This window comes from Scardinius erythrophthalmus, assembly GCF_964197995.2.
Source record: "Scardinius erythrophthalmus genome assembly, chromosome: 12".
NCBI classification, from domain to species: domain Eukaryota; kingdom Metazoa; phylum Chordata; class Actinopteri; order Cypriniformes; family Leuciscidae; genus Scardinius; species Scardinius erythrophthalmus.
The window spans coordinates 10,701,528-10,717,966 of record NC_138232.1 but is presented as its reverse complement, the minus strand read 5'-3'; the positions used below and the strand labels follow the sequence as shown (position 1 = coordinate 10,717,966).

The 16,439-nt window shown below is 36.5% G+C and overlaps 1 protein-coding gene across 4 annotated transcripts in view; it reads left to right on the top strand.

The window, feature by feature from the left end:
• The window catches only part of cadpsb (Ca2+-dependent activator protein for secretion b), an 83,105-nt gene that overhangs the window by 42,626 nt on the left and 24,040 nt on the right, over nucleotides 1–16,439 (top strand). For all 4 annotated transcript variants that reach the window (XM_081381634.1, XM_081381633.1, XM_081381636.1 and 1 more), the window contains exons 6-13: nucleotides 236–357; nucleotides 5,586–5,697; nucleotides 7,361–7,500; nucleotides 8,039–8,105; nucleotides 8,290–8,398; nucleotides 8,744–8,956; nucleotides 15,928–16,064; nucleotides 16,223–16,410. In XM_081381634.1, the coding sequence (XP_081237760.1) occupies nucleotides 236–357; nucleotides 5,586–5,697; nucleotides 7,361–7,500; nucleotides 8,039–8,105; nucleotides 8,290–8,398; nucleotides 8,744–8,956; nucleotides 15,928–16,064; nucleotides 16,223–16,410 (1,088 nt within the window). The remainder of the gene's footprint in view (nucleotides 1–235; nucleotides 358–5,585; nucleotides 5,698–7,360; nucleotides 7,501–8,038; nucleotides 8,106–8,289; nucleotides 8,399–8,743; nucleotides 8,957–15,927; nucleotides 16,065–16,222; nucleotides 16,411–16,439) is intronic.

Genomic DNA, 16,439 nt, shown 5'->3' with positions numbered 1-16,439 from the left:
GTGCTCTGGGTGTGTGTGGATTGATTTTCGGTCCAGACGTAAACAATGCTAATTCATTGAGTGTCAAGAGCAAGAAAGTTGAGTGATAATAAACATTTATAATGTGGTCAAAAGATTGAGCTGGATCCTGATTGGCTAACAGCATGGTAAATGAAAGCAGCCAAGGGAACTGCTTATGTGAGTATTACAACACATACCTGCATATGAAATAAAACCAAATGTTTCTTCTGTGTAGGTGGTGATTATGGAAGTTCAGGGATTGAAGTCGCTGGCTCCCAACCGCATCGTGTACTGCACGATGGAGGTGGAGGGTGGAGAGAAGCTACAAACTGACCAGGCTGAAGCATCCAAACCAACGTAGGCCATTAATGTCAAGAATCAAACAATTTTCATGATCATAATTAACATCTACACTGCTCTTTCAAAAGATTGGGGCTGGCAAGATTTTTTTATATTTTGAAAGAAGTCTCTTATGCTCGCCAAGGCTGCATTTATTTGACCAGAAATACATTAAAAACAGTAACATTGTGAAATATTATTACAATTAAACATAACTGTTTTCTAATTTAATACGTTTTAAATTTTAATTTATTTCTGTGATGGCAAAGTGTAATTTTCAGTAACCATTAATAGTCTTCAGTGTCACATGATCATCCAGAAATCATTCTTATATGCTGATTTACTGCTCAAGAAATATTTCTTACTATTATCAATGTTTAAAAAACTACTATTAAAAAATATTGTTGTGGAAACCATGATTATTTTTCAAGATTTTTAATGAATAGAACTTTTTTGACATTATAAATATCTTTACTGTCACTTTTGATAAATTTAATGCACCCTTATTACATCTTTTTTAATCTTACTGACCCCAAACTTTTGAACAGTAGTGTGTATTGTTATAATTGCTTTTAAAATATGTGTAAATGAATGCAGATATGGGTCTTGCAGTGGCTAGGGCCGATATCTTGGGATCAAGTTCGACGGCGTTAGCTTATTAATTATTAATAAGCTACGTTTTAGTCATATGCTCTACAGATTTCACTAAATCCATAATATGGGACAGTTTTCTAATGGCAGTGCAGTTTCAGGTGTTGTGTCCTCCAATTAGAAGTCTCTTATTTGGCCAGAGGCAGTTACTCAAGGGATGAGCACATGATGTGGTGCTATTTTTGGGCCCTACGTTCCATCATTGGATCAGATGCCAATTTATAACGAGCTAAAGAGCAAGAGGGAGCCTGGTAGAGCGAGAGAGAGAGTGAGAAAGAATCAGGAATACAAGACACAGCCTCCATGTCCCCTCAGAAAAGTAATCAGCTGTGGAGAAACTGATTAGGAGTGCGCATCCCAGCGGAGGGGGGAGAGGGAAAGAGAGAGAGAGAGAGCGAGAGAGAGCCTCCGGCACTGCCGAAGAATAATGACGTCACGTGAGAATTAGCATTTAAATTCTGTCATCACACACAACAACCTTCACTTTTGTGTGCGCAAGTGAGAATTTACACACACCCGCACGCACCGTTTAGCACGCCTTTGACGGGAATAAAATCTGTTTCATATACAAGGTCACCTTCTTTCCCCTCAACGAAGCATCGTCTTCTAGGACATTTTTTTTCCCCCGTTTTATCCCTTTCTCCGTTCCATCCTTTCCTTACAAGGCTGGGAAATAAGGCTAAAAAATATCTCAATATATTGTAAAAATATTCAGTATACATTTTTTCACTATTTGATCATAAGGAATTTATTTTGCACCAATACATATTTAAACAGTATGCTTACATATATTTTGCAATATTTTTTAATCATATGACTAATACCATGCAGAGACTTTTTAAGTGCAAATGAATCAGTTTGCAGTTGATATATTAATACAGATCCATTTGATTTCATTTATTCACTAAATTAATCACAAATTGAACTTTTTTGCTTCTGAACTTCAAATGAAAGATGATATTAAAGCATTCACAATGTTTCATTTTACATGAACAGCAAAATTATAAATTTATCATGAATATTCAGTATATCTCCCAGCTCTATTTTTCTTCCCATATCACAGCTCCCCTGCTCCTCTTTTATTCTGTATCCACGATTCTGTTCCATTCTTTTCCTCTTTTCGTAACTTAAATTTTGCTTCTCACTCTCTCTCTTCTTCTTCTTTCAACTGTAAAGCACTTAGCTCTTATAAAAGCCTTATGATTATGAGTCATAGAACTCTGTCTATATTCATGTATTCATGCTGTCACTGGTGGTTGGAAACGGAGAGAATTGGCTCATTTTGGCAAAGCATAACAGCGCTAATGGACACACAAGAATGTGTCACATCAAACAGACATGCTGAAGGAGAGAGATTAAGAGGAGGAGGAGATCGAGGAGAGCGAACGAGGCAGAATCGAAGAGAAAAGGAAATTTGACATTCAGAAGTACTCAGAAAATGTTATTCAGTCAGCTGTTTAAGAAAAAACCTGTCTTACGTTGTCCCAAAGGCGATCTCACACATACACACGGTTCAGTCATGCATGGCCTTGTGCAGTGTCAGCAACCTCCCTGACACGCCGTTAGCACTGTTAGAATGCTAACCCATCCGTATCCATGGAAGCCATACAAACACTTGCCCAGAAACTAAACATGTTTCGTTCATTAACATAAGACTTCACTATTATTTGTGTTTTATCTGTGCAGAAACCTGCTGCTTATTGACTAAGCATCTGCAATCTTGCATGGTCAACCAGGTGCTAAATTCAGTGATATAGAGCTCTAGTGTATTTAAATTAAGTCTTTCAGTGCTGACAAGTCTCTTTTTTCTATATACAATAAATTAGGTTCACCCTCTATTTATATAAATTGTAAATTGGGCCTAATTCACAATATTTATATTTAACATTGGGCTGTTACTGTCTGCAGAGAGTAAAATTTTTGGATGTATTGCTCCATTACCTTCAGTAATTTGCATAGTTCTTTTTTGTGAATCTGGTGCTACAACAATGCAGACAGAATGTGAAAATGATCAGCGAGTACAATCATTCTTAGTGAATTCTTCCCTTTTGTTATAAAACATTTAATATCCCTTGTAGGCCCTTAGAAAAATATAGTGGCAAACATTTGGCCAACAAATTTTCCCTAAAGCTCATATTTTCACATGCAAATTATGTTTTTGCTGATTGCTGTTGGTCTCTATCTGGTCTCTATTCATCCTCGACCGTTCAGCCGTTACATGATTATCGCCCCCTGGTGGTCATCAAGCAGATTGACGATTGTGTTTTCCCATCGTTCAGTCTGCATTTGTCACTTCTCTAAGTGCTAAATCACACTTCCCACCACACACATAGCAGTTTTCCCCCTCCTGCACTAGCTTTCCCTTTTTGCCCTATTTTTCATTTCTTTTTCTCTTCCCCTTTTTCTTTCTGTCTCACTTGACTGCTGCCTCTGAAACGTGCAGCCTGTTTCCACGGCAGCAGATCATGTCACGTGTTCCGGTTTTACTAGGCCAACTTTACCACTCACCGTGTGTGTGTGTGTGTGTGTAAGAGAGAGAGTATATCCGTGTTTTCCTAGGTGAACGTTTCTATACTGTTGCGTCATATTGTTCTGAGATTGTGTCCATTTATTATTTATAATATCAATACTGATCATATAAAGCATGGTGTGAGCCCTGCGACAGTGCGATCTCTCATACATGCATGAGTTATAATATTTTTCCCTTTATGACGGCTTTACACTACATGCATATGGATTAGTGGGGCGAGTGTCAAGAGATTATAGCAGGGGCGTTTTCTTAAAGGAAGCAAAGGAGGCAGTGCTTACTTAGAAAAATTTGGATGAAAAAATAATCAATCTTAAAAATCAAATATAATGAAATATGAGATCTAAGTCAGTGACACTAGCAGATGAAGTTTTAAATGGATGCACCATCTCTAGTCTCATTGAGTGAGATACTAAGGCACAGTGTTGGGGGGTAATGCATTACAAGTAATGCGAGTTATTATGTAATCAGATTACTTTTTGTGAAGTAACTAAACACATTACTTTTAAATTTGCATCAAAAATATTTCAATTAAGTAATGCAAGTTACTTTTTTTCCCCAATTATTGACGGCAAAATGTGAGCATGCATTCACTCATCTCACTTGCACAAAAAAATCAGAAATCCTCAAAATGAATGAAAACAGTGAAATGCAAACTCAAAATATTACGCAAGCCTGCAATAATTAAATGATAAATAACACAAATATACTGTATTTAATCTTACTTTATTAACCAATGCTGCTGACCTTTGATGATCCAATTCAACCAAACTAAGCAAAAAGGACTTTAGTTAAACATCATATTTGTGGGTTTTTTTTTTATTATCCTAATGAGAAATTTGAAGTTGAGTAATCAACTAAAAAGCAAAGAAAGCAAACTTTTCCTGAGTAAATTGGTAAATTAATAAATATCAGGTTAGTTTAATATTCCAGATTCAGTTACACTCTAGAATGTATTAATTTAATTTAACATTGTAAGAATGTGTACTGCAAATATTCTAAATACTTATTATTCTTTCTTACTTCTCAATATGGATTTAATCTTCCATTTTAAGCTATGGAGGCTTAAAGATCTGTGCAATTGTTTTCCAACTTTTCTTCAAGTAAAGTGAACTTGTTTTAGTACAGAAGGCAGTTAAGACAAGTTTGAAATGCTCAACTGCAATAAACTTTTTTGTAATAAACAGCTAGACAACTGTTTAAGAATATTAGAATAATAAAACTATGCTTCTAAAACATCTGTCCACATTCTTGTATAAGATTTACATTTACAGACCTCTTGGCTGAACAGCACTCAGCTGCAATTACAACTTATGACATCAATAACTGGACTTATAAGGGGAACTGTGTGTAAAGCAAATCAAAATAAACTTAAAACATTAAATGATCTGTAAGTCAGCCAAACAACTGCAAAGAGAACTTTGCCTCGAGGTCTGCCACACGCCATTGGATTCAGATAATGAATGGGTAGAGAAAGAGTAAATAATGGTGGACTGTGAATGTGAACTCTCGAAATCTTCTTTAGGTTTTTCATTTATTTATTATTTTCCAAATGTCAGACTTGTCTGTTGTGTGGGAGAATCTCGTACCAGTAATCACCAGAGAATATCCTCGGCTGAATGCGTTATGCAGAAAACGTCAGATGATACTCTTTACCACTGGTCTGTCTCTCATGCACTTGACATTCAGTATTAGATTTTTACGACCTTATCAAATGAATGGTTGGCAAACTATTTCATCAGCCCTGCCATGTAGCCGAATAGGACTGCAGAGATTGTTTTCCTCCCTGATCAAAGTAATACAATGAAAACAAGGTTTGCGAGATGTCTCTGTGCTCAGCAGTTACGCAGTGATAAAGTAATAAAGAGTGGCCGAGTGTCAAGGAGATCTAATATACCTGGAGAAAGCCATACATTCCAGAGCCCTTGGAAGCATAACACTTGGTGGCTGTGCTTTTTGTGTTTTTATGTGTGTTTTGTGTGTGAGATGGATAAAAATTTGTGTATAAAGTACATAGAAGCCTACCATCAAATACATGAATGGTGTTTGTGTGTATGTGTGTTCTCAGTTGGGGAACCCAAGGAGACTTCACCACCACACACCCTCTGCCAGCCGTCAAAGTGAAGCTCTTCACAGAGAGCACAGGGGTTCTGGCCCTGGAGGACAAGGAGCTGGGCCGGGTAACACTCAATCCTTCTTTTCTTTCTGGTGGCTTTGGACATCTGTCATTCTGTTGAGTTTTTGTGGAGTTTGTTTGAGGTTGTTATGGTGGAGTTGTAGAAGTGATGTCTTACTTTGTAATCCTCCTTTTGCTTCATTGATGCCTGTGAATCTCCAGTCTTGAAAATCCCTGTAAAAGAAACGAGAAGTTTGGCTTTTAAAGTTGAACCACTGCTCTGTTTCTACAGTGAATATTTGTTTTTCTTACATGGGTTATATTCTCAAAGAACGAAACAGGCTTCCTGAGTTAGGATTTGAACTGAATTAACCACGCCCCTCCGGATGTTGAATTGTTGTAATAAAATTAATAATTAACCAAATGACAACTGATTTGGCTAATTATGCATGTTTATGCTATAATAAGATCAAAACTGTTAACAATGGCACCAAAACTCTTAAAACTAACCCTAACTCTTGATATAATATATTAAGTAAATTATAGCATTCTGGGAAATGGCATGCTTTTCTATATACAATTAATAATACAAAGCTATGTTATTAAACATAATAGAGACATTTACTATGGTTAAAAAATTTGAGTCCGGAATATTTTTTTCTATTTATGAAAAAATGTATGTTTATTTATTAAGGGCGCATTAAATTGATCAAAAGTGACAGTAAAGATATTAATAATGTTTAAAAGTATTTGAAATTTTGAAAGTATTCTGAAAATTCAGCTTTGCTGTCACAGACATAAATTATTAATTAATTCTCACATTTTTAAATATATTTAAAAAGAAAAAATGGTATTTTAAATTTTAATATTTCACAGTATTTCTGTTTTTATGTATTTTTCATCAAAAAATGCGGCCTTGGTGAGCATTTTTTAATTCAAATTTGAATTGCAATTGGCCTTTATGTTAATATAACCTTAATAAGAAATCGTGAATTGGAATTTAAAAAGCAGTCTACATTCAAGGACTCAGAGGTCCTCTAATTATGAAATTGTTAACATGGTTTTTGATCTTGACTGATGCCGGATGTTTGGTACATCGTTGATAAATGTGTCTTCATCAAGACTGAGGTAGGCAGGCATCTCTAAGCATTCAACTCTAGCTAAGAAATAGATTGAGCCAACTTATCAGAGAGAGAGAAGAGAGCAAATAAAAAAAGCACAGGAGAGAATAGAGAGAAACTGGCTCTTCTCTGATAAGGTGCCAAGAGAAGAGCCGCACATCCCAACTCTCAGTGCACAGAGGCATGAGCCAAAATGAATTGAATGTTGAGAATTTCACTAAAAGCGCTGACTGGCAAAGTAATATGTCATTATCAGCTCACACCCAGACTCAGGGATATTTTCCCACACCCACACAACCTGTTTATCCGTTTACTGAATGCTTCATGTGTGAAAATGTCTTAGCGTTTCTAGGGCAGGCACTGGCTATAGGATTACATGTTAAAGGGATAGTTCACCCAAAAATGAAAGTTCTGTCATTCTATCCTGAAAGAAGGTCATATGGGTTCGGAAAGACATTTGGGTAAGTAAATAATGACTGAATTTTCATTTTGGGTGTGCTGTTTTTAATGGTGATAGCTTTGTCTCTCAGTCAGTGGTTGCTCAGTCTGGTCTGGATTGTGATTATATGGACTAATAATCATGGTTCTCTAATGTTGAATGATTAGGTGGTTCTTCACCCAACTCCAAACAGCCCAAAGCAGGCAGAACTCCACAAGATGACTGTGACCAAGGCTTGCCCTGATCAAGATCTGAAGATCAAACTTGCTGTCCGCATGGACAAGCCTCAGAACATGAAGGCTTGTGGGTAAGGGCTTTTGTGGGTAGAGAAATACTTCTCTGTAAAAGTCTTTTGATCATAATGGAGATTACATTCTAAAACAGTAAAATCCACACATATCATCTTTTGTTTCATGGTTAAATGAAAAAGTATGTACACTTCTGTCAAAAGTTTGGGGTCGGTAAGATTTTTTAAAATGTTTTTGAAAGAAGTGTGTTATGCTCACCAAGTCTGCATATATTTGATCAAAAATACAGTAAACCAGTAATATTGTGACATTATTGCAATTTAAAATAACTGTTTTCTATTGTAATATATTTTAATGTTTCTGTGGAAACGGAAAGTTCAAAAGAGCAGCATTTATTTGAAATAAAAATCTTTTTATTATAAATAAATTATTTTATAAATGACTTTAATATAATTTTTGATCAATTTAATGCATCCTTGTTGAATAAAAGTAAAAAAAAATTATTTCTTTTTTTATTGACCACACACATTTGAACGGTGGTGTATGAGATAAATCAGTAAAGTAAAATACTGATGAAGCCTGTGATTATTCCATCAGGTATTTATGGGCTGTTGGCAAAAATGTTTGGAAACGCTGGAAAAAGCGCTTCTTTGTCCTGGTCCAGGTATATCTTTTATACATAACAATTTTGAGTGAAGAATAGTTTGACTTTGTAATTCCATGTGAAGTTTATTGTTTTCAGTGTCTTGATGAACCATGTACAATTCTAGGTAGTGCATATGACATTGATTTAACCTGAGAACCTAATGCCAAGTATTTTAATACTATTTGTTTCTCTTCTGTTAAAGGTAAGTCAGTATACGTTTGCCATGTGCAGCTATCGAGAGAAGAAGTCAGAACCGCAGGAGCTGCTGCAGTTAGATGGCTATACTGTGGACTACACTGACCCACAGCCAGGTAAAACTCTCACATTCACAGATTACTCTTATGTACCACTCCTTTATGGAACTATTATCACTTTCTGGTTGTCATTGTCCATTGTTATTGTAATAAACTACATCTTTGTTAACTCCGCCGAGACACCTGCGTATTTAAGGGGAACTAACTTCATACATCCATCTTGGGTGCAATTGGTTATCGCAAAAAAGCCTCAGAAAAGTGAAGCCAATTCTGAGAAAGAGTCTAGAATAATTTCTTTGCAGATGCTATTTGAAATGTTGTATATAGTGCAGCAAAAGTGCATTTTAAGTGTATCCTCCAATGTCTACCTGAATTTGACCTCTTTTTTTTCTGTGTGTGCAGGTCTGGATGGAGGCCGGGCTTTTTTCAATGCAGTGAAGGAGGGTGACACTGTGATCTTTGCCAGTGATGATGAGCAGGACCGCATCCTATGGGTGCAGGCCATGTATCGAGCTACTGGCCAATCACACAAACCCGTCCCGCCCACCCAGGTCCAGAAACTGAATTCTAAGAGCGGAGCTGCGGCACAGATGGACGCCCCCATCTCTCAGTTCTGTAAGTAAACATACCAGTAAAGCATTTCATTACAATATCAATCAGGACAAAAAAATACTGAAGCTGAGATGGCGAGTAAATTAAAAACATAGCAAGGCTTGTTAATCACCATCTTTTATAAACCGCTCTGTTATTTAGGTTAGAGCCCCGTGCCCTCAACCACTTACGGACAGTGACATTTTTCCCATGACAACACGTCACAAAGTGGATAATAATTAATAGATGAATTCAGGTTGTTGTCAGGTTGAGTTAGTTACCCATAATGTCATAGTGATGTAACCTTGCACTCTCAGCACACTGCACAAGTAGCAGGAAAAGGTAAGAGCGAGTGTGTATAGTGGAGCAATGTGTTTATTTCAATGTCCATGTCTTTGTTTCTGCCCGCACGCACTCCTGATTAGCTTTAACATTTGCGTGTTATTCAGCCAATTTACAATGGTTTAAATTATTTAAATTGGTCAGTTTAAAATAGGCCTTTCTTTTTTCTATAAAGATATTATCAACCAAAAAATGAAAATTATGACACCCTTTACTCATCCTCATGTTATAAAAAAAAAGCCTCTTTCTTCTGCAGAACACACACATTTTGGTCAGTTTCTCACACAAAGCTATTATATGGCTTCAGAAGATTTGTAAATTAAGTTTGAACCCTGTTTATTTGCATGCAAAAATTCATATTTTGTCCTTTTGTTTTCCACAGAAGAAAGAACGTTCTAGGGGGTTGGAATGACATGAGAATCAGTAAATAATGACAGAATTTTCATTTTTGGGTGTACTGTCCCTTTAAGACGTAAATGGCACCTTTTGTTGCATTACGATTCTGCCACAAATGTTCTCACCAACAATTGAAAGTTTAAAAAAAAAATACATCACACTAATATCAAGTCCCTTTGAAGCATCTAAATAATAATAGATCCTGCTATTCAGAACCTTGTCTTTTGGTGTGCATCTACTTCAGCATCTGTCCATAGCAATGTCTTATATCACAAAATGTCTCTTAACAGAATTTATACACTGTTAAAATAAGTTCAATAAAATATAGCTAACGTTTTAACCTCATACAAAATCTAAAGGTAGAGGTTCTGTGTTGTTTTTCCATTGATTTATTTGTCTTGTTTGTGAATGTTTCTTGTGGTCAGATGATTCCCTCACAAGTTCAGATGCCATTCAATTTTCTCACTATAAGACAGACCCTCTCCCCTCTGAAACATTATTACACTGTGTAAATGTTTCACACTCCACCTTAACACACCCCAGGTGGTCTTGAATGGCACAGAGTAGTGGAATATAACATGCTGTACATACATCCACGAGCAAACATTCCTTTGCTGCAGAAGGTTTTCACAGATTCTGGAATACTATGAAGGTTCTGGCAACAGTTTATATTTGTACATAAATATATTAAATATGCATTAATTACTCTGCTTGAATACAGAGTACATGTATCATAATAACATACAATGATTAAGGTAATATTAAAAGGGAAATGGAAATGTTTGGGAACACTTTACAATAAGGTTCACTTTGTTAAATACAAAGTTCTGTCATGGAACTCTTGATGGCGCAGGCTAATTGGTCCTTTAACTTAACCTGCTCGTAATCACATCGTTATCTATATCCAAAGAGCTTGCGTGCTCAACCTTCACATACTTGTGTAGCATTTGCCTTAGCAGTGCAGTGCGCTTTTAGAAAGGCTAACTTTATTTGCTCAACTTCCAGCAACACTTTTTCTAAGGCTGATGTTTTAATTTACCCGTGGCCGTGTGTGTTTCGGGCTGGGTTCAGCTGAACGCGTGTTAGAGTCATACTCCATTATTCATCCACATGACCTCAACATTTACAAATAGGAGTATAGAGGGTTTTGACAATGACGATTATCAAATGATGCTAAATCATCATATTATTTGCTCAGGTGGTTGTGGGGGGTTTCTATTAGCCTGCAACGTGTATTTCATTTGTTAAAGCCACACATAATGCACATTCTAATTGGATGTTTGAGCCTTTTGGCTCAGGCACACATAGTCATAGGCCACTAGAGTTAAGCCATTCTGCAAAGCAGGCTCAGGCACACATAGTCTAATAGGCCACTAGAGCCAAGCCTTACGGCCCAAACTACTAGTGGCACGCACACACTGGTATGTTGGCACATATATAACTAACACCACATCGGTAAGTCACGAGGGACACTTAAAAAATCGAAAAAGGGGTACACAAGTACACTGCGAGATGCTTCACGCGCCTTATATGCACCTCATGACAGCCCGCATGTCTAACGGCTAGACCCACCAAAGTATTCATCCAAAACATAGAAATCTATATAAACTGAATCAATAATAAATTGTAAATGTGTTCAGCATTCTGTAACAATATATTTTTGGATTTTCTATACTATTTTAAGTCGTAGGATATATTAGTGTATGGCTTTGGCGGGCATGTATACTAAGCCGGGCAGCAGGTGCCTAAGCCCTCCCCAGCTCTACAGCACCCCACAGTTTTCCAATGTAAATCTGTGAGGAAAAATGGAAGTGCAGCGCTCTATTTGAGAGCCATTGGGGCAGATTTCAGACTGCCCCGCTTATTTTCAAGCTCCAGACCAAGACGATATACCGCTTTAGCTATTGTGTATATTAGTCTGCATCAGGTCAGTTGGCATGTCTGTTCTTAATAACAAATTAATAAAAGTTTAAACGTGCTAATGGCCTTTATATAGTTCTGGTGTGTTCGTTTTATGTTTGTTCTGAGAATAGAAATGACTTTCTTTTCCTCACCGGAATTCCTCGACAACTTCTAAAACAACATTCTGAGGCAATAAATACTACATTAAGGCAATACTAATATAACATTTTATGTGTGCCTGTCAATCAACATTAGTGCGGCACCCTCAGACTGAATAACATAAAAGTCACCAGACCTCTGCCAAAAGTGTGTCTGGGTGTTCAGCGATGCTCATTCAGTGCCTTCATAGAATCAATTTAGAAACTGATTCTGGCATCAAATACACATTTGACCAACATTCAAATATACTGTATGTCTGAAGGTAAGTGTTTTTGCCAGTACAGTGTTAGTATATGTTTCAGTGATAGTTGAGTCTGATCTAGATTGTATCCTGTGAGAATCCTGTCAAAATCAGCTGCAGCAGAGCACAACGTAATACACCGAAATATAGTCCTTTCTTTCTTTCTTTCTTTCTTACTGTCTTTCTTTCTTTCACTACTCGATCTGACCACCCACCAGTTCAAACTGCACAATCATGTCGGTACAGGTTGTTGTATTTTACGTTGTGTTTTTTCTTCGTTCATGCTTTGCTTGTACCCTTCTTTAGTCCTGCAGCTGTAGTGGAGTCAGGGTTTTCGTGTCTGCTTTTTCCTTCAGCCTTGTTGCTAGTCTTTATGTTATTCTGGTTTGTCCCTTCTTACCCTGCTGTCTTCTAGCTGGACTCAAGGGTAAGTGCTAACCTGTTAGCTAGCACCAGTCAGATAATCATAAAACCATTATCTGACCAATGCAACGTGCTCTCTTTATCCTTTTTCTCTCGTTCTTTTTCTCCTCCTTTCAAATCTCACTCCTCATGCTTTAGACCTAAGTAGATTATTTTACTTTTCAGTTGAACTTTTTTTTTGATGATGGCTAAAACTACAAACTTTCATTATTCTTGCCAGTTTAGGTTGCATGTAAATTAGTGCGTTTGTACTTATTATTTAGCTAAGTTAATATGGTTTATGATTTATTTGCATAATTGCCTTCTCTACATAAACATCACTAGCATCACAAGACCCCTCAGAGTAAAGTAAAAGATTGGGTTTGACTTGTTTTGGTGGCATTTCATTCTTATGGGACAATTCTGAGAAGGTTTGGGATGACTGACTAAGTCAAATTTGGCCATTCCTAAGTTTGACCATCAATTCTGTCTACAGTAACAGCAGCAGTGAAGCACTGTACATGTTTGACCACTTGGACTTTACTCTCGAGGGTTCAGTTGCCTTTCAACTGATTTCTTTATTTTTGAACTTGAGCTTTACAAGAGTTGGCAAATATGTAAGTGGAGTATTCTGAATGCCAATGTGAAGGAGCAGGCACTGCCGTCCCTCCTCACCAAGAAATACTCCTAATTATATTTCGTCCGGAGGAAATGGGCCTCTTTGAAGTAGTCCCTAAACCCAATGTAGAACTTAGCAAAGATATAGTTCATTATTTGCACCTGTGTGTGTTTGCCCTTATACTGCTTGAGTAGGTGAGCATTTTGATGTCATGTTATCCATTCAGATGCTGATGGAAAGACAAGTTAATGTTCTTCCTTCTTGATTATTCTCCATTTTTTTTTCACAGAGAATGAATTAATTACTTTTTAGACTCTGTTGGCTTCCCGTTAAAGCCGTGTATCTGCACTAGAACAGTAATGCTAGCCTGTTGGCACGCCACTGAAGTGGCTTGCTTGTCAGTGTGCTCAGCAACCCTTATGAAAACACTGAAAATTATCTACAGTATTGTCAACTTGCAAATGCTAAGAGAAAAATGCGGAATGCTAAAAGATAGGCAAGCGGAAAATGTTACTCCAGTTTTTTTTTTTCTTCCTTTTTCTTGCATGACATTGGAAAGCACAGTGGAGTGTCTCACTGTGTTCCTGCATGTAAAAGACATCCATTTTCAATGAAATATCATATATAACCATTAAAGCATCAGGAGTTATTTTATAGGAGTAAAATATTATTAATAACAGGGTAGGAAATGTTTCCTAGTTTATTAGTATCCCCATAAGTCCTAGTCTTATTTGAATGCAGCAGAGCGTTTTTTTTTGCACAAGCCGATTTAAAACTGTGGAATGTGGAAGTACATTATTTTAATTAATGTATAATTATGAAATATAAAAATGCAAATGAATAAGGCACATCCTTTAATCCTGTAGGTTTACCCTGTAATTAGGACACATTCGCTTATTTCTTCCCTTTAATTCCATGGTTCATATAGCTCATATAGTTCTTTTTCTCATTTGTTTTTTATCCTGAGTTGCTCAGTTATAAGGCTTCTTTGCCATTCATTCTGATGTTGAACTTTTCTCATTTTGTCCGTGGTCTTTCCTTGCTCATTTCCTCACTGAGTTCTTCATTCCTACAATCCCGTGTCTTTTCCTGTGCCTCTATTCTTTCCTTTTTTTGTCCTCTCTTTTAGTTTAGTCTACGTCTCTATAATTGTAGCAATGCTTTACTTGGCCAAAGAATAACATAACTTTATCCAAGTTCCTCTAATTAAGCAGATCTGGATAGTATTTATTTGTTTTTGCACTTTATTTTTAGCCATATGTATTCACACATTCACATGGTTATTGTTGTTATCTAGACACACGCCCTGATCATTGGTGTAACACGATGCACATTCTTTCCTCACATTTTCTCTCATTAGAGCACCTCATCACTGCATAGATTTAGATTCTATTATTCTGTTGCTAATAAAGTAAGTCATCAGGGAGTCGGTTTCTTTTTTAGGAATAACTTACCTTTCTTTTCTTTTACTACTTTCTCAAGCACGTGCATAGAACTTAAAAAACTACATAGACTGTTTAGCTGATTTTGTTGACATTTAGCCTTTAACAAAAAGCATATTAAAGAACCCATTAAAAAAAAAAAAAAAAACGAAAAAATAAAACACTTTTTTTTTTTTTGCTTTTATGCCATGTCTATTAGCATTGAGGACATCTACACTACCAAAAGTTTGTGGTCATTGAGGTTTTATTAATTTGCTTAACATTTTTTATTTAAGATATTGCTAAGTTTATTCAAAAATGATGCATTAAATGGATCAAAAGTGACAGTGAAGGGATTTTTAGATAAATGTTGTTCTTTTGAAACTTTCTATTCATCAAAGAATCCTGAAGAAAAAATGTATCATGGTTTCAACAAAAATATTAAGCAGCACAACTGTTTTCAATATTAATCATAATAAAAAGTGTTTCTTGAGCAGCAAATCAGCATATTAGAATGTGACACTGAAGACTGGAGTAATGATTCTGAAAATTCACCTTTGCATCACAGGAATAAATTAAATTTTAAAATATATTAAATTAGAAAATAGTTATTTTAAATTGTACGGTAATCATTTTTCACAGTGTTATACTGTTTGAACTGTTTTTTGATCAAATAAATGCAGCTTTGGTTAGCATAAGAGACTTAATTTTTTATTTTATTTTTAAACACAAACTTTTGAACGGTAGTGTATATGCTAGTAAATATTTACCAAAAAAAAAAAAAAATCACTTTTAACAGTATTTTTTTTTCTTTTAAAGGAAAACAGAGAAAAAATATTCATGACTCATGCTGACCCACACATATTTTTGTCTGTCTAATCAATTGAATCAGAAAACTGCTTGTCAGGACATTTCATGGGGCCTTTAAATATTATCTTAGAGACTTAGTTGATGCTGTTGTACTATTAAATTACATTAGAAAATTCCTGGTTAGTTAATTATAATATAGCAAAAATGGCAAACATATCTCCCCTAATTTCTTTTTTCGGCATTTGCACTTTTACAAGCACACAATCCATCTTCTCTCTTAAAATGAGTGACATTAATCAATTGCGAATGGCAGAATCTATTGTATTCACATGAAAGAAACTACATTTGGAATTACGCCACTTCCTCAAGGCCATCGGTGGCCTTTTACTTACAAAAGCTTTTGATTGAGAGAACAGGAAGAGACCAGGCCCTGATCAGCTCATGCATGCACGTCCAGAATGAATGTGAGCTGAGAGTTATCACTCAGTTCCACATTTGCTAGGTCCGATTGAACTCTGCTTGACTTTTGCTGCAAGTTGACAATGTAATAGCTCAATGTCCTTGATTTGCCATAGAGGGCTCATTCTAGGTGTTTAGTTTTTTGTGGTGAGAGGAGAACAAATCATTCTCCTTGCTGTTTGCTAATTTCTTCTTCCTTGAACCCACCCCCTCTCCCTTCCTCTCCCATGATTGGCTGGAATAGATGCTGACAGAGCACAGAAGCACGGCATGGATGAGTTTATCTCAGCTAACCCATGTAGCTTTGATCATGCCTCGTTGTTCGAGATGGTGCAGAGGCTCACGTTGGACCACAGGCTAAATGACAACTTTGCATGTCTGGTAAGTGTTTTTTATTTTTATTTTAAATGCTGACCTAAATGCAAAGCAACTAAATTCAACATGGTTTCCACAGAATGTTAAGCAGCACAACTGTTTTCAGCAGTGATCATAAAAAGAAATGTTTCCTTTCAAACTTTCTACCTTTTTTTTAATTGTAGGGATGGTTTAGCCCAGGTCAGGTGTTTGTTCTGGATGAGTACTGCGCTCGGAACGGGGTGAGAGGATGCCATAGACATCTGTGTTATCTTGGCGACCTACTGGAGAGGGCAGATGCCGGGCACATGATTGACCCGACGCTGTTGCACTACAGCTTCGCGTTTTGTGCCTCCCATGTTCACGGTAACAGGTACAGGCTTGCGTAAAGATACACTGCGT